The 19,323-nt window shown below is 40.9% G+C and overlaps 1 protein-coding gene across 1 annotated transcript; it reads right to left on the reverse strand.

Annotated features, from left to right (window-relative positions):
* Positions 1–5,021: 5,021 nt before the first annotated feature.
* LOC143808528 (alpha-1,4-N-acetylglucosaminyltransferase-like) lies at positions 5,022–16,414 on the reverse strand. The gene is made up of 2 exons (XM_077291288.1): positions 15,566–16,414; positions 5,022–5,822 (listed from the first exon to the last, which is right to left on the reverse strand). The coding sequence occupies exons 1-2, from the start codon at positions 16,025–16,027 to the stop codon at positions 5,241–5,243; spliced, it is 1,044 nt and encodes a 347-aa protein (XP_077147403.1). The 5' UTR covers positions 16,028–16,414; the 3' UTR covers positions 5,022–5,240.
* Positions 16,415–19,323: the final 2,909 nt, after the last annotated feature.

Here is a 19,323-nt window from a genome sequence, read left to right on the forward strand (position 1 = left end):
GCACACCCCTGTACCTAAGTATGCCACCCTTTTTTTTGGGGGGGGTTTGTTTTTGTTTGGGATACATTAACATCAATTTAGGTTTTGAGACTCGGAGTACTTACTGTGTCAGACACTCCTTCCAAGTGTCCTACGTTGACCACACCAATGCTGCCTGTGTACCCCTGCCACATAATGGAAGCTGCATAGAGCCTATTTTATTATTTTAGGCCTAGGAAGTCTGTCTGCAGTCCCTCCTTCCAATTGTCCTACGTTAACCGCACCAATGCTGCCTGTGTACCCCTGCCACCTAATGGAAGCTGCATAGAGCCTATTTTATTATTTTAGGCCTAGGAAGTCTGTGTGCGGTCCCTCCTTCCAATTGTCCTTCACTGACCACACCAATGCTGCCTGTGTACCCCTGCCACCTAATGGAAGCTGCATAGAGCCTATTTTACTATTTTGGGCCTAGGAATTCTGTCTGCGGTCCCTCCTTCCAATTGTCCTCCACTGACCACACCAATGCTGCCTGTGTACCCCTGCCACCTAATGGAAGCTGCATAGAGCCTATTTTACTATTTTGGGCCTAGGAATTCTGTCTGCGGTCCCTCCTTCCAATTGTCCTACGTTGACCACACCAATGCTGCCTGTGTACCCCTGCCACCTAATGGAAGCTGCATAGAGCCTATTTTATTATTTTAGGCCTAGGAAGTCTGTCTGCAGTCCCTCCTTCCAATTGTCCTACGTTGACCGCACCAATGCTGCCTGTGTACCCCTGCCACCTAATGGAAGCTGCATAGAGCCTATTTTATTATTTTAGGCCTAGGAAGTCTGTCTGCGGTCCCTCCTTCCAATTGTCCTCCGCTGACCACACCAATGCTGCCTGTGTACCCCTGAAACTAATTTAAAAATGCATAGAGCCAACTTTTTAAGTTAACACATACTACTTTTGTCTGTCTGTGGCGCCACTCAATAACGCTGTCCTCCACTGAAAAAGCTGAACTTCAACCTTCAGGCTCTCATTAAGTAGTTGTTTATATAAGACAGCAGTTGGCCTACTACTTTGGTTGGGTCCTAGTAACGGTGTCTGCCGCTCCTTGGTGTTCTCCTCCTCCTTGGTGTTCTCCTCCAGGTTTCCTTGTCTTAGCTTCAACCTTCAGGCTCTCATTAAGTATTTTTTAATGTCACACTGCAGTTGGCCTACTACTTTGGTTGGGTCCTAGTAACGGTGTCTGCCGCTCCTTGGTGTTCTCCTCCTCCTTGGTGTTCTCCTCCAGGTTTCCTTGTCTGAGCTTCAACCTTCAGGCTCTCATTAAGTATTTTTTAATGTCACACTGCAGTTGGCCTACTTTGGTTGGGCCCTACTAACGGTGTGTGCCTCTCCCTGGTGTTGTCCTCCACTGTATAAAGCTGAGCTTCAGTCTTTAGGCTTTCGGCCTACAGTATCAGATATTAAACTGCATTTGGCCTTCAACTTTGGTTGGGCCCTACTAACGGTGTGTGCCGCTCCCTGGTGTTGTCCTCCACTGTATAAAGCTGAGCTTCAGTCTTTAGGCTTTCGGCCTATAGTAGCAGATATTAAACTGCATTTGGCCTACTAGTGTGGTTGGGCCCTTAAAACGGTGTCTGCTGCTCCTAGGATTGCTCCTCCACTGAACAAAGCAATGCTGCCTGTTTTGTCCTGTTACCAATTTTGAACTGCATTTAGCCTACTTTATTCTTTGGCCCTATATCTGTGTTTCCTCCTCATCCTGCCCATTGCCCAGCCACTGCTAGATGAGTCTGCTGGTACATTGACCCAGACCACTACATTCCCCTTGCACTCTACACAGCCAGAATCTGACCCTGTTGAAAGTAAGGTTCCCCTTCCCGCATGCTATACCACCTCACACAGGGACAAAGAGGAAGGTGCAGATGAAAGTGCAGGTTCCTTCATCAGGTGGGGGGGCATACTCGTTGGCGACGTCACTGGCACAGGGCCCCTCAGAGTACGCAAAAGTGTCGCTGCTGGTGGGAGGCGCCCCCACCGTGCAAACACACCGCTGTACTTTGAGGGGCCCTGTGCCAGTGCCAATGCCAACGAGTGGGCCCCCCCTGCTTGCTCAGGATCACAGCACTTGCAAACTTGACATACTTACCTCTCACTGCTCCACCGCCGTGACGTAGTCCACGTTTCCTGGGCCCACTAAAAACTTGAACCAGCCCTACCCCCCACAACTTTAGCCAAATGACCCCCAATTTCCAATGCCTATCTATCATTATAAAGTAAATTAACATTGACAAGCTTCAGTAACAAGAATGGATGTTTTTGCCATTAAAATGGGCACTGTAGGTGTTTTCCTGGCCTCCACTCACTGCCGACTATGCTTCCCCATTGACTTGCATTAGGTTTCATGTTTTGGTCGATCCCCGACTTTTCGCGATAATCGGCCGACTTCACTCGACTCGACTTTTGACAAAGTCAGGTTTCGCAAAACCCGACTCGACCCCAAAAAAGTAAAAGTCACTCAACCCTATTCACCATCTTCACTTATACATCGGGAGCCCTGAGGACCTACTTCACCTGTGGGAAGTTATACCATCTAGCTGCCATAACATCACCCCAGAGGACCCCTTTAAGCAGCGTCGATCCCCACTGACTGAATACCACAGGTGGCATCACGAGCAAACTTTATTCATGGGCGCCCAGGGCCACGGACCGGGTCGCCACTACCGTGACATCCCCCTTTGAGCCGACCCGACTCGGTACCGAGTACCCCATGGCCCTGGCATGCGTTCCACTTCCTGAGTACAAAACTGAAACAAGTTAATAAAAGCTACTTAAAATGAATAAACTCAAACATGGAACTGCTCCTTTCTCACAGCGGCGAGGTCAACCAGAACATCAATCTCCTACCTTTCCTCATTCTACAAGCATGAAAAGACAATATTCTATCTGCAGATGTGACTGCAGCAGCTGAATAATCTATGGACATTTATTGAAGCTGTGAGTGACATACAGTTCCCAATCAGGCGAGCAACCAATTCAACTCCCAATTTCACATTTAATATACAAGGTGGGCCATTTATATGGATACACCTAAATAAAATGGGAATGGTTGTTGATATCAACTTCCTGTTTGTGGCACATTAGTATATGGAGGGCGAAACTTTTCAAGATGGGTGATGACCATGGTGGCCATTTGGAAGTCGGCCATTTTGGATCCTACTTTATTTTTTTCAATGCGAAGAGGGTCATGTGACACATCAAACTTATTGAGAATTTCACAAGCAAAACAATGGTGTGCTTGGTTTTAATGTAACTCTATTCTTTCATGAGTTATTTACAAGTTTCTCTTTATTTACAGCCATTGACATGTCGCAGAGGTTAACATGTGAGGAGCAGATAGAAATTGTGTTGATGTCTGATGAATGCAGTACCCAGGTCACTGCAGCAGATTTCAATGCAAGACACCCTATGCAAGAAAACTGTCACCATTCCCATGTTAGTTAGGTGCATCCATATAAATGCCCCCCCCAAAAAAAGTTTGCCTCATCACTGAACTTAATGTTCTGTGTAAACTGAGGGTCCTGTTCCAATTTTTGCTTTGCTCATTCTGCAAATTCAGCACACCAATCTGGGTCACCAACCATTCCCATTTCATTTAGGTGTATCCATATAAATGGCCCATCCTGTACATTATTACCCTATGTGTGCTGAGTGTATAGCAGGCCTGTATATGTAAGAGCTGAGTGTGTATACTCAGCTAAGTGAGTTTGCGTGACAATAGTATGTGTGACAGAGTTGAGTGAGTGAGAACATAGTAGAGTTGTGTCTGCTGTGACCTTACTCGCACATGCACAGAACAGTCCCGGGCTTCACAGCTAGAGGTACTGCCTAGTGTGAAGAAGCAATGGATTTCAGTGCTTGTGGTGGTGAAAATATACATCAAGGATCAGATGGGAGATGATGAGGAGCGGAAGGGGCTAGAGGTTATTTTTTTGTAGAAAGCACAGAGCATGATACAGGACACGCAATAAATGGAGAATAACTTTGCTGGAAATTTAATTTCCTGAGAAGATCCACACAATCTGGAAAATTTGCATTTTGCCAGATCCAATTATCACCCCTTGTTAGGTATGCTTTTCTATATTTTTGCGAATATCAGGTGATCATGGTGGGAAAATAAAGGAAATTTATGTCTGTTTTTCAAACATTTAAAATTTTCTTTTCTTTTCCATAACAATTATTTTTATATAGAAGACACATTTTTTTCCAACTGGTGTGGGGCTAGTAACAGCAATTTTGACTGCAAGCAGATTATTTGTTCTGCTTTTTAATTAATTACATTATATCTATCTATTTATTTATTTTTAATTTATTATTCATATTGTCACCCCCCGCCCCTCAATAAAGTCATAACAGACCCTTATGGGGCATTTCAGCATTTAAATACTTTCTTTAATTTGATTTCCCCTGTAACTCCAGCTGGTATGGTAGCCCCAGTTACAGAAGAAATTGAGCCTCATGGCTTCATCACAGAAGTTACTGGGTCTTCTAGGACTCAGCAGCTCCTGTCCCCTCTGTACACCCAGTCATCATGTAACTGCAGGGTTCAGTGGAGGAACTGTCTTTAGCGCATTTCTAATCGCATATGCAGCACCTGTTTAAAGCTGTGGATACAATGATCGGGAAGGCAAATATGGCAATAAACAGTCACTGCCTTCTTTATGAGGGGTCCGGCGGTGTCCAACAGCTGGCATCTGACTTTTGCAGATGCACAAAAGCTTTGATCTGTTGTACTATGCAGTGAGGTTTCAAAAATATAAATGATTACCATCAGTGCTGTATGAAAGTAGTTAAACATACAGATCTATGTGGGAATTTTATTGCTACATAAAATAAGCAATATGGTTATGGCTTTACCCTTTCTTCACATATTTTTTTTCTATGTACTCAGGTTTTTTGTTCTTGTAACTATAAAAGTTGATTGAAGTAATAAAAGATAATGATGTAGTCAAAAGTGTACAAGATTTGAAAAATGGTATTTGAAATAAGAATCAGAAAATTAAATTTAAAAAACAAGATGAATATTTATTTAAATAAATGGAGTGATCATATTTTACCAATCTGTAATATCAGTATACCTTTTATTCAGACATAGTATTAGTATAAAAACGTGAATGCTGTTAACTTTCCTTTACTTTCATAAGCATTTTTGCTTTGCTTTTCTGTGTTTTTTGTTCTTTTTCAAAGTACTTATATGGTAGTCTCCCCCTCCCTAGGAGACAGTTTTTCTTAAAACTCCTTCATATGTGGAAGGGCAATATTGTTTATAGAGATGTTCTACCAAGGTATTGCTTCCAACTACCATGGCTTTTCTTTCTTTATTCATAAAGTTCCAGAGATGAAGAGCATATGAATTATGAAAAGTTGGCAATTTTTTCCAAACTTCAAAGTACTTTCTCCAAGATGGATATAAAATGGGATAGAAACGTTCGGGATGAAAGTAGGAGACATTTGCACATTTAACATGATCTACAGACGTAAACTTTGGAACACCACAATGATTGTTCAAAACACGGGTGAAAACTCCAGGTCCTTGGTGTCCCCATATTTCTCCTCTATAATTCTGTACAAAGTTTTCCATAAACTCCCATGATAAGTTATGATGTGGAGAGAGACCAAAAACACTACTGCTGGTAGTTGTGAAGGTTTCTGCAGCTAAAAAATTGTCTTCCGGAATGGGCCGAATGGAAATTACGTCAGTATCCATGTAGATGCCTCCATACTTCCACATCATGGCAAATCTGCAAGCATCTGATTTAACATGAGTCCAGTAAACTTCTCGTGTGGTGTCAATCTAAGCATGAAAAAAAAAAGATAGTAATAATAATAATGAAAAGAAAATAATATTGACATATATGATTTCAAATTAATAAATGAATTAAAGCACCAATTTTTTTTTACAGAATGTTGCCTTTATCTAACATTAAACTTGTTCTGTGAAAGTAGTAGTCTTAGATTCCTTTGATATAGATAAATCCATTCAGTAGTCTTTAAGAGTCATTTATCTCCATATCTCTGAGACACAATGATGTATATTTTCATCACAAAATATAATTTTATTGGTACAAGCATAGAGTCTGGCAAGCTCAATATGAAGTGATAGTTTCAGAAGCTGTCCTAGTTAGCTCCTGAAATTCAAAATGATAGTGAAAGAAGCAGCACAGTTGATTTTACCTGTGTCACATTAGAAACTCTACTGTCAACTCTCTCCCCCCCACCCTCATAGAATAGTTATCTATGCTATACTGCCTCTCCCTCCACACTGGCTGTCCACAGATGTGCCAATGATCACAATTTTGTCTGTGGTGTTCAGGCAACTGGTACTCACTCTGTAGTGAGATCAGAGCAGGGTCTAATTACATCTCACACCAGAGTAGGCCATGACAGACTGCTCCTACATGAGATGCTATGACAGTGTAATCTCACAGTAGAGTGATTGTAAGTTACATGAAAACAGAAGACAAAAGTGTGATTACATGCAGTCTTGCACTGGCCCACATGAGAACAGGAGAATCATCCAGTGGGCCGCTGTTGAAGAGTGGGCTACTACCTTCCTATATGAGAAGTACTTTCACGTCCATCAAGATGCTTCCTCAGGGCATTATATATAATCTGCTCCGCTCCTTTGTCTACATAACATACTGCGCCTTAAATTTGTCTTTTTTTTACCCCTTCCTGTCTTATATTGTTTTTCTTTTTTCTTTAAGGACTGATGAAAGAAGGTCTATCATCCCCATCACTATTAGTAGTTGACTGCTACCTGCTGTTGTTGTAAGCTGTTAGACACAGTCTGCACTTGGCATGTGTGGATCAGGAAGGCTCCCTCCAAACACCTTCTCTCAACTTGCACTATACATGTGTGGTGTACGAGTTATACCAGTAAAAGTGACTTGTAAGGTGACTTGCATTCACAACCTTCAATATTTAGAATAGAACTCTCTATTAAACATAATATAACAAAAAAAATTGTCATTCCAAACAGCCACAGTGAATGATAAGAAGTCATTAACAAGAACCAAAAGGAGGAGCAAATGTACGGTATTTAATAGAAAATAAGTATTTTGATTGGAAGACCATAGTAAATATAAATACATGAAAGAGATTCTGCCTGTGTATAGCTAAAGTGGCAAATAATATTTAAATTGATTATAATGAACAGTGGCTCAGTAGTTAGCACTGCAGCCTTGCAGCGCTGGGGTCCTGGGTTCAAATCCCACAGGAACAACATTTGCATGGAGCTTGTATGTTCTCCCCCATTGTTTGCGTGGGTTTCCTCTGGGTACTCTGGTTTCTTCCTACACTACAAAAATATACTGATAGGGAATCTCGATTGTAAGCCCAATTGGGGTCAGTGCTGATAATGTCTGTAAAGCGCTATGGATTTATTGGAGCCATATATGTGAGTAAAATAGATAAATAAAATAATGTCCTTAACTGTATCCTCTCTATAAGCAATGTGTAAAGAGTAAAGACCAAAGAAAACAAGAAGAACCACACAACAAACAGAATACATGGAAAATCTCCCAGACCACAAATATAAAATAAAAGAAAGGGTACTGGGGAAGAGAACACACAAACAAACCATAAGAAAAGTAATGCTGATTACCCAGGCAAGATAATCCTTAGCTGAGGAGCTGGATTTCCAAACACCATCTGTTTTGAAATATAGCCAGAAAAATACTGCATGTGACAGGAGAGTATTAAAAGCCCCTCCCATGATGTGATAGGCCAAACACCTGCACTGAAGCAAAGTAAATGAAAGACAAGAGCAGTTTCCACAGTTGGACAGAGATAAAACAGGCTGTGGTCCAACAGAATGGGAAACCAACCACAAAGCATGAGGGCACCAGATAGAGCATGGAGTTTAGCAATAAAAGACAAGCTGTGCTTGCCTGACCATGCCAAGATACTCTTCCTCCTGGCCACTTTTACACAGGTTCTGGCTAGGGGAAGAAGCAGAAGTAAATATATTATGCCAGGACCGGACAAACTGTGCTCACGGGCCATATCTAGCCTTTTGACCATTCCAGTCCAGCTGGGGCTGAAACAGTGGCCCACGGGCTGCATCATGCCCTCGCTCACAGTCCGTTCACTGCCTTCAGTCATACTCAGAATGCAGATGGTGAATGCAATGATGGACGAGGGCAAGAGCTGTCGGCTCCTCCTGCCACCAATCAGCGTGTGTGAGACTAAGCCAGCTGATGTGATGCAGCACTTCATCGCGTCAGCTTTACGGAGACTCAGTGAACCAGAGTCCACAGCACAGTGCCAGCAGGTGACTGTGTTTTTTGTTTTTTTGTTCTTTTTTTCATATTTTACTTCATTTTTTTTTTGCATATAGGAGGCTATGTGATCGCTCATACTGTATATAGAAGTTATGTAGAATCTGATACTGTAAATAGGAAGCTATGTGGGGGCTCATGTCGTATATAAAGAGGCTATGTTGGGCTCACACTGTATATAGAGAAGCTATGTGGGGGCTAATACTGTATATAGGGGCTGTGTGCAAGCTCATATGGTATATAGGGGATCTCGGCATACATAATTCTGCCCAATATTCACTGATATAATTAATGTTTTTAGAAAATATTTTTAATATGTTAATATTAATTTTGAGCAGAATTAATTGCAGCCAATTAGTCAGGCCCTCCACAAAAGTAACAGTCTCTCATGTGGCACCACAAGAAAAATAGTTGCCCACCACTGTACACTGGCTCTTCTAGCTGCTTCTTAGTATAAAAATATTCCTTTTTCTGCCTGTTTATCTCATCAACTTTTTTTAATATGTGAAGCTACAAAATCTATGTTTTCTATTGAATACGTACTCCACTATGTGTGGTAAGGCACAAAAAGTTGCACAGACTACATCTGGGATGCAATTATATGTTTATATCAGAACAACTTTTTTATAATAATAATCTTTATTTTTTATATAGCACTAATATATTCTGCAGTCCTTTACAGTTTGCACACATTATCGTCGCTGTCCCCAATGGGGCTCACGATCTAAATTCCCTATCACTGTGTCTTTTGGAGTGTGGGAACCCGGAGGAAATCCATGCAAACACAGGGAGAACATACAAACTCTTTGCAGATGCTGTCCAAGGTGGGATTAGGACCCAGGACTCCAGCGCTGTAAGGCTGCAGTGCTAACCACTGGGCCACCACGCTGCCTATAAATGCATCCATTTGGGAAACTGATAAATTTGCCATGATTGATTGTTTAAGTTGTACTTTTGTTCATGAGACAGATAGATGAAAACTGGAATTCAGTAACAACCGTACTCAAATCCTTCACAAAGCCCTGCCAAAATTTATATATAACATGGATTTTGCTGTTGATATGAACCAATATTTTGCTAAATGTATTACAAAGGGTGAAATAAACTTAAAAATCCATAGTAGGTAATCTATAAGTAGGATCAATCCCCCTTAGGCATCTATATTGGCATGCAGGCTACAGGAAATTAAATAAAATTATATCTTGATATCTGTGATCTGATGCCTTATTCCAGAGAAATCCATGTTTTTCTTATATGTAAATTAACTGTTAGGACTTATGGGAAAGACACAGATTTGCATGAGAATCTGCCTACAGGACTTATTTTTAATAAAAAGGGGGGTTAAAAGTGTGAAACACAGAACAGTAGAACTGAACTTTGTCTTCTTACAAACAAATTTGCGGCAGCTCTCACAGCTCTGCTGTATTACAACAATATTACAACACTCGCTACATTAACCCCTTCCCGACATGTGACGGTATAGTACGTCACATGTCGGGACCCCCGCTTTGATGTGCGCTCCGGCGGTGAGCGCACATCAAAGTCGCGACATGTCAGCTGTTTCTTACAGCTGACATGTGCGCGCAATAGCGGCGGGTGAAATCGCGATCACCCGCCGCTATTAACTAGTTAAATGCCGCTGTCAAACACAGACAGCGGCATTTAACTACCGCATCCGGCCGTGCGGCCGGATATGAGCGCATCGCCGACCCCCGTCACATGATCGGGGGTCGGCGATGCATCAGGACAGTAACCATAGAGGTCCTTGAGACCTCTATGGTTACTGATTGCCGGTGGCTGTGAGCGCCCCCCTGTGGTCGGCGCTCACAGCACACCTGCAATTCTGCTGTGTAGCAGCGATCTTATGATCGGTGCTGCATAGCAGAGCCGATCGGGCTGTGCCTGCTTCTAGCCTCCCATGGAGGCTATTGAAGCATGGCAAAAGTAAAAAAAAAAAGTTTTTAAAAATGTGAAAAAAAAAAAAAAAACATAAAAGTTTAAATCACCCCCCTTTCGCCCCAATCAAAATAAATCAATAAAAAAAGCGCCCAACCTACACATATTTGGTATCGCCGCGTTCAGAATCGCCCGATCTATCAATAAAAAAAAAGCATTAACCTGATCGCAAAACGGCGTAACGAGAAAAAAAATCGGAACGCCAGAATTACGTTTTTTTGGTCGCCACGGCATTGCATTAAAATGCAATAACGGGCGATCAAAAGAACGTGTCTGCACCAAAATGCTATCATTAAAAACGCCAGCTCGGCATGCAAAAAATAAGCCCTCACCTGACCCCAGATCACGAAAAATGGAGACGCTACGAGTATCGGAAAATGGCGCAATTTTGTTTTGTTTTGTTTTTTGCAAAGTTTGGAATTTTTTTTCACCACTTAGGTGAAAAATAACCTAGTCATGTTAGGTGTCTATGAACTCGTACTGACCTGGAGAATCATAATGGCAGGTCAGTTTTAGCATTTAGTGAACCTAGCAAAATAGGCAAGCAAAAAACAAGTGTGCGATTGCACTTTTTTTGCAATTTCACTGCACTTGGAATTTTTTTCCCGTTTTCTAGTACACGACATGCTAAAACCAATGATGTCGTTGAAAAGTACAACTCGTCCCGCAAAAAATAAGCCCTCACATGGCCATATTGACGGAAAAATAAAAAAGTTATGGCTCTGGGAAGGAGGGGAGCGAAAAACGAAAACGGAAAAACGGAAAAAGCTCCGGGGGTGAAGGGGTTAAGATTAACCTGCAGATGTATCAGTTATATTACACACACCCTCTGCAGGGAGATAAAGAGACCAGCCATCTCACATCACACTGATAATGCTGCCTTTTATATCAAATAAGCTCTATAGGCAGATTCTCATGCAAATCAGAGTCTAGCAAATAGATCCTATAGAATAGAAAACATAAAGAAAAATAGTACTCTGCTCACTGCTCAGCTGTACCGCTATCCACTTACAGTAGATTCCCATACAATCCTTCACAATACTTCTTTTCTCATTTCTCCATAAAGCTTGTCCTCTTTGGACTCTTCACATCACGCCAGAGCTTGTGGCTTAACTAGGCTTCATATGTCTTTTTGCACAGTCCATCACTCAGGTGCCTCACTTCAGAACATTGTGATATGCGCTATGACGGCACTGTGTGCAATAATGTCAGCTTTGGTAAAGCCTTAAATCATAACCTTATAGGAATATAGTACACGTCACTCTGTAAAAAAGGGGGGTGCTCGGAGAGGGAAACTACTCCCTGATTATGCACAAATCAAAAAAATCTGGCACTCAAAATGTCTGCAATTTAGATTTATTTAGATGCAATCCCAAATTCATAACGTTTCGGTCTGTTACTTAGACCTTCCTCAGACTAGGATTGAAAAACAAAACAAACAATCAAATTCAATGGTAAGTAACACTCCATCCTTTATCTTAGACACAGGGGCCTTTCTTAATGTCATAAGGAGCATCAACAAGGTTACCAGTGATACCATCTTGGTCACACTGGATGTGAACAACTTATATACATATATAAAACATGGAAAAGGCATCCGAGCAACTAGGCTCCTCCTTGAACTAACTACCATGAGTCCAATGGTAATTGATTTTCTGATGAAATTATTGAAATTGGTATTAACTGAGAATTTTTTTCTGTTTGAGGACACGTTTTATCTACAGGTACAAGGTACAACCATGGGGTCCAATGTGGCCCCCCCTTACGCTAACACGTTTATGTCTTATTTTGAAACTGAATTTGTGTATACCAACCCACTATACCGGACACACTGCTGTTTGTGGCTTAGATACATTGACGATGTGTTTTGTATGTGGGAAGGATCACCAGTAATGTTAGAAAACTTTTTTAGTCAGATAAATAATATATGGCCAGAATTGACATTTACCATCACTCAGGATTACAGTCAGATCAATTTTCTAGATACTACTATAATAAAGACATGGATGGGACTCTCAACTCTGATTTATACACAAAATCTACCGATCGAAATAGTCTACTGTTGAACCAAAGTTGTCATCCTATGGCAACCAAAAAAATCGATCCCTATCTCACAATTTCATAGAGTAAGGAAAATAGTCAGTGATGGAAACACGTGTACAACACGACTTGATGAGATGGAGACAAAATTTACACAAAGAAGCAATCCAAGGAAAATGCTTCAAGATTGTTGTTTTAGGCCCAGTTCGACAAGAGATAGAAACCTCACACATAGAATACCATTGGTACATACTTTTCACCCTTTTGCCTATAAACTACATCGGAAAATTCGTAGGCAATGGCCACTGCTACAGACTAGCTATCTGGACATACCAGTGTTTAGAACACCCTTTCTGCCATGCTTCAGAAAACCCAGTAATCTGAGGAATAAATTGGTGAGAGCCGACATGGGATCTACTCAAAAGGTAGCAAGACAAGTATTTCTCCAAACTCAAAGAAAGGGTACGTTTCCCTGTCTACAGTGTGCACAATGTGCCAATTTCCTTAAGGGCCACAAAATTTCTCATCCATTCACAGGAACCGACATCCCCATACAAGGCTTTTTCACTTGCGATTCTCAATACGTTGTTTATGCAATTAAATGTCCCTGTGGCAAAATATACGTGGGTGAAACTACTCAGGTGGTGAAAGAACGTATTTCACACCATAAATCGGATATACGGTATGGGAGGGACTATCTTCCCATCCCACATCATTTTTATAGTGCAGGCCATACAATAGCACAACTAAGATTCCTAGTGCTGGAGCAAGTTCTTCCCAACAGACGAGGAGGTAACTGGGTCAGACGACTCAAATTAAGGGAGGCCTATTGGATACACTATTTGCAGAGTATGGAACCCAAGGAACTGAACAGAGAATACAATATTGTGAACATTTAAGATCTTTGAATTTTGTCTATGTATTCTTTAATAGTATCCCTTCTCTTACAGTTTGCCCAATCTCATAATTGATCATCTCACCAGAAGGGTATGGAGTTTTTTCTTTTTTCTTTTTCCTTATCTTGATTTTTTTCTTATCTCATTTGTTTTTGGTATTCCTTTTGTTTTGGTTTTTGATTTTTGTCTTTTATTTTATTTTTATCTTTATTTTATTTTTATTTTTTCATTTTTATTTTAGTTTATTATTTATTGTATTTTTCATTTTTAATTTTATTTTTTATTTATTATTTTTATTTTATTAATATTTTTATTTTTATATTTTGCCTTATTTTATTTTATTTTCACTTTTTATTTTTTCTATTTTTCTTTTTTCATAATTAATCATTTTTATCTTGTTACCTTCCCGCTTTTTCTTACTTTATTCCTGTTCTTTCATTGGTTTAATTTTCTATACCACTTGACACCATTATTCCTTTATTAACAACTCTCTTCTTGTTTTCAGCTGCCTCTACCGGTGTCCATTCACATTGAGCCCAATGTTCCTATACTTCTTATACTAAATGCCGACGAGACAAGCGCACCACTACATCTTTACACAGCACCCGCTGTGCGTTCCAGCAGTGCCCTCCACTCACGTCACCGCCCATTAGCACGTGACTTGCGCACTTTCCCTATGTCCACGCACTGGGACATCTTGCTTTCCAACTGTGCGCTCCATCCACGTCACACACAGTGTGTGACATGCGCACACGGACCAGGAGGACACCACGCCCATTAACATCACTTCCGCCACTGAAGGCGCACACTTCATAGTTTGTGTCTTACACTTCTCCACTTGGACATTGTATTTAAGCCTGCAGCAGCCGGTAACACGTTAGCGCTTTTACCATATAGGAGCTTATCCTCTACCACGCACCGTTCACAGTGGGCATTTTCACCTTTCAGCAATCCGGTAAGCTTGACAGCATTACTTTTTTATATGCACTTGGCGCCTCTTATGGACAGTGTGTTTTCTCTATAAGAGCTAATATTGTGAAGCAACAGCTGAAGGAGGTTTTTTTTTTCTTTTGGCTTACCTTTCCTTTTAACATTTTTACCTCCATAAACCCATATGGTGTATAGTAATTCTTATTATCTACAGTGACATTGTTCTCATTGCTTTGGTATTATTTATTTTGTTAAATATATGTAAGCTTCCGTGATGGCTATTTCTGTTACAATGTACCAGTGTATGTACCTATAAATTTTGTAGCTTTTCTCCTTTACACGCACCCGTATATGACCTTAATCTAATAAGTGATGCCACACTTCATGCAATATATTGTCATTTTATGGTCCCAGTTTTTTGATATGTATTCTATATAACATTTAAGATTTTTTTGCTCATGTATATACAGCCTCTTAAGGTGACGTTTTGTGAAAACCAGTGCGTTACGTTTTTTGCCTAAATTTAAGGCGTTTGTGTACTTACCGTTGAATTTGATTGTTTGTTTTGTTTTTCAATCCTAGTCTGAGGAAGGTCTAAGTAACAGACCGAAACGTTATGAATTTGGGATTGCATCTAAATAAATCTAAATTGCAGACATTTTGAGTGCCGGACTTTTTTGATTTGTTAAATCATAACCTTGACTTAAGTGGCTGAAGAGGATTCCCCCGATGGGATGAAGAGAAAAAAAGATTCACATGGGTGATGGGACAGGTGAATGGTGAGGTATTATTATTGGGGGTTTTTTTTTGGGGGGGGGGCTTTTTTGCCTGACCTGTTACAGCATTTTTGTAAATTCACTTGAATAAATTAGCTCACCACTAGTTGAGACCCAAATTATCATAAAGTGATTGCATATGCTATTGTCTAAAGCTATTTCCTTATTTATGCAGTACACTTGCTGTAACAGAAGCTACAATGCTCTACTAGGTCCATCTGCTAAAATATACCTCCACACTAAATGAATCCAATCAATACCTTCTCAAACGGGTCTGCCATAATTCATTATCAACTTTTTAAACTGAAAAATCACTCAAAAATGTTCTTCCTTTGAATTCAGTTCACATTTCTGACAGGGAACCTAACCCAAATGCAAACTTATTTTAATGATTGTAATAAATATAGAAACCTTGTAAAGATTTGTTTTCATTGTGTTCCAAATCTGGTGTATAATAAAATAAAAAAATAAAACTAAGTTCTGCGTACTTGAATATTTTTTTATAAATAATGAGCAAAATGTATCTAAATGCATGCAAGTCAAAAGAGAAATATGAAAGTAAGAAATGTCACTGGAATATATAATCATTTTTTTTACTTTTCCCATTTAAGGATTTTGTTAAACCTCCTCGTTCATTTTGAATATAAAAGTTCTTACCTTCTCATACCAAGCCAGGAATGGTGTCTCAGCAAATAATTTTTCTAACCTTAAAGGGAAAATATAGATATTCTTATAAATAGAGAGGGTTGGGTAGTGTTTCTGAGCTTTCTTCTCATCATCTCCAGTGACTATATCTTCTAGTCCTTTCATGAAGAAAACCACGGGTCTGTCCGGATACACTCGAGCTGCTGATTCAATAGAACACAAAACCAAGGATGGTTCATCCATTCTGTCTGTGGTTTCCACAAATAAGATACCATTTCCTTGCTGAAGAACATCCCTTGTTTGACTTATATTACAGCTAGTTGTATTCTCAGTTCTTGAAGAATAAAATACCAAACCTTTGTGAATTAAGGAGTCTATGATAAACATTCCTTTTTGTTTTATGGTATTTCTGGTAAAAAAGCTGACAGTTGCTATAAAAAGCAAAATAGTAAAAATTCTTAGTAGTTTCAACATAGCTGTGATGCCCTATGATATCTGTATGGGAAGAAAAAGTGACATAATTAGACACAATTGTAGTGGTCCCACAGTTTATAAAATGAACATTGACAACCAGGTTCTGAGATAATAATGTTCCATAAAGGCCCACGAAAACCAACCCAAGTATAGGTGACTTAGGAGCCCATTATTTGCCAATAAGGTCTATTTCTTGTAGGTTAATTCACAAATAACCAATTATGTGTCTCCCTCTAACCAAACTTTCTCCTCTCCATTCTGTCCTCAATGCCGCAGCCAGGGTCATATTTCTGTCCAGCCTTGTGCCAGTCAATACACTGGTTGTCCGCTACAGAATACAAAAAAAAAACCTCATCTCTCTCAACTGCAAAACATTCCACAGTTCTGCACCATTCTATATCTCCTCCCTCATCTCTATCGCCCTATACGTGCCACCCTTTTTAAAACTGACCTAAGACTAACATCCTCCATAGTCCAAACTTTGCACATCACTTGCTGCGCCAACCTGTGCTTTAAAAAAACTTCTCTAACCCCTTTACCTGGAAGCCTGTTTTCACCTTCTGGCCAGGCCAATTTTTTCAATTCTGACCACTGTCGTTTTATAAGGTCATAACTCTGGAACGCTCCAATCGATCTCACTGATTCTGAGATTTAATTTTTTTTTGCATTTCATGATAGTGGTAAAATTTCTTGTAAATGACTTATGCTTATTTGTGAAAAAAATGGAAATTTGGTGACATTTTTGAAAATGTTGCAATTTTCAAAATTTTAATTTTTATGCCCTTAACCCCTTCCTGACATCTGACGTACTATCCCCTCGAGGTGGGGTGGGCCCGTATGACCACCGACGGGATAGTACGTCATCACCGATCAGCGGCGCTCACGGGGGGAGCGCGGCCGATCGCGGCCGGGTGTCAGCTGCATATCGCAGCTGACATCCGGCACTATGTGCCAGGAGCGGTCACGGACCGCCCCCGGCACATTAACCCCCGGCACACCGCGATCAAACATGATCGCGGTTTACCGGCGGTATAGGGAAGCATCGCGCAGGGAGGGGGCTCCCTGCGGGCTTCCCTGAGACCCCCGGAGCAACGCGATGTGATCGCGTTGCTCCGAGGGTCTCCTACCTCCCTCCTCGCCGCAGGTCCCGGATCCAAGATGGCCGCGGCATCCGGGTCCTGCAGGGAGGGAGGTGGCTTACCGAGTGCCAGCTCAGAGCAGACACTTGGTAAGCCTGCAGCCCTGCACAGCAGATCGCAGATCTGGCAGAGTGCTGTGCACACTGCCAGATCAATGATCTGTGATGTCCCCCCCTGGGACAAAGTAAAAAAGTTAAAAAAAAAATTCCGCACATGTGTAAAAAAATAAATAAAAAAAAATATCCTAAATAAAGAAAAAAAAAAAAATATTATTCCCATAAATACATTTCTTTTGCTAAATAAAATAAAAAAAACAATAAAAGTACACATATTTAGTATCGCCGCGTCCGTAACGACCCAACCTATAAAACTGCCCCACTAGTTAACCCCTTCAGTAAACACCGTAAGAAAAAAAAAAAACGAGGCAAAAAACAACGCTTTATTATCATACCGCCGAACAAAAAGTGGAATAACACGCGATCAAAAAGACTGATATAAATAACCATGGTACCGCTGAAAACGTCATCTTGTCCCGCAAAAAATGAGCTGCCATACAGCATTATCAGCAAAAAAATAAAAAAGTTATAGTCCTGAGAATAAAGCGATACCAAAATAATTATTTTTTCTATAAAATAGTTTTTATCGTATAAAAGCGCCAAAACATAAAAAAAATGATATAAATGAGATATCGCTGTAATCGTACTGACCCGACGAATAAAACTGCTTTATCAATTTTACCAAACGCGGAACGGTATAAACGCCTCCCCCAAAAGAAATTCATGAATAGCTGGTTTTTGATCACTCTGCCTCACAAAAATCGGAATAAAAAGCGATCAAAAAATGTCACGTGTCCGAAAATGTTACCAATAAAAACGTCAACTCGTCCCACAAAAAACAAGATCTCACATGACTCTGTGGACCCAAATATGGAAAAATTACAGCTCTCAAAATGTGGTAACGCAAAAAATATTTTTTGCAATGAAAAGCGTCTTTCAGTGTGTGACGGCTGCCAATCATAAAAATCCGCTAAAAAACCCGCTATAAAAGTAAATCAAACCCCCTTTCATCACCCCCTTAGTTAGGGAAAAATTAAAAAATTAAAAAATGTATTTATTTCCATTTTCCCATTAGGGTTAGGGTTAGGGCTAGAGTTAGGACTAGAGTTAGGACTAGAGTTAGGGCTAGGGTTAGAGCTAGGGTTAGGGCTAGGGTTAGGGCTAGGGTTAGGGTTGGGGCTAGGGTTGGGGCTAGGGTTAGGGTTAAGGCTAGGGTTGGGCTAGGGTTAGGGCTGGGGTTAGGGCTAGGGTTGGGGCTAGGGTTATGGCTAGGGTTAGGGCTAGTGTTACGGCTAGTGTTAGGGCTAGTGATAGGGCTAGGGTTATTGCTCGGGTTAGGGCTAGGGTTAGGGCTAGGGTTGGGGCTACACTTAGGGTTGGGGCTAAAGATAGGGTTAGGGTTTGGATTACATTTACGGTTGGGAATAGGGTTGGGTGTGTCTGGGTTAGAGGAGTGGTTAGGGTTACTGTTGGGATTAGGGTAAGGGGTGTGTTTGGATTAGGGTTTCAGTTATAATTGGGGGGTTTCCACTGTTTAGGCACATCAGGGGCTCTCCAAACGGGACATGGCATCCGATCTGAATTCCAGCCAATTCTGCGTTGAAAAAGGAAAACAGTGCTCCTTCCCTTCAGAGCTCTCCCGTGTGCCCAAACAGGGGTTTACCCCAACATATGGGGTATCAGCGTACTCAGGACAAATTGGACATCATCTTTTGGGGTCCAAGTTCTCCTGCTACCCTTGGGAAAATACAAAACTGGGGGCCAAAAAATAAGTTTTGTGGGAAAAAAACGATTTTTTATTTTCACGGCTCTGCGTTGTAAACTGTAGTTTAACACTTGGGGGTTCAAAGTTCTCACAACACATCTAGATAAGTTCCTTGGGGGGTCTAGTTTCCGATATGGGGTCACTTGTGGGGGGTTTGTACTGTTTGGGTACATCAGGGGCTCTGCAAATGCAACGTGACGCCTGCAGACCAATCCATTTAAGTCTGCATTCCAAATGGCGCTCCTTCCCTTCCGAGCTCTGTCATGCGCCCAAACAGTGGTTCCCCCCCACATATGGGGTATCAGCGTACTCAGGACAAATTGGACAACAACGTAT

The sequence above is a fragment of the Ranitomeya variabilis genome, chromosome 2 (assembly GCF_051348905.1).
Source record: "Ranitomeya variabilis isolate aRanVar5 chromosome 2, aRanVar5.hap1, whole genome shotgun sequence".
Classification (NCBI taxonomy): Eukaryota; Metazoa; Chordata; class Amphibia; order Anura; family Dendrobatidae; genus Ranitomeya; species Ranitomeya variabilis.

Bases quoted from the DNA above. Each gene is read 5' to 3' on its own strand.
- LOC143808528 (XM_077291288.1), bottom strand. From the start codon at position 16,027: ATGTTGAAACTACTAAGAATTTTTACTATTTTGCTTTTTATAGCAACT. The intron at 5,823-15,565 runs GTAAGAACTTTT...TTTCATGCTTAG, and splicing joins TCCTGGCTTGGTATGAGAAG to ATTGACACCACACGAGAAGT.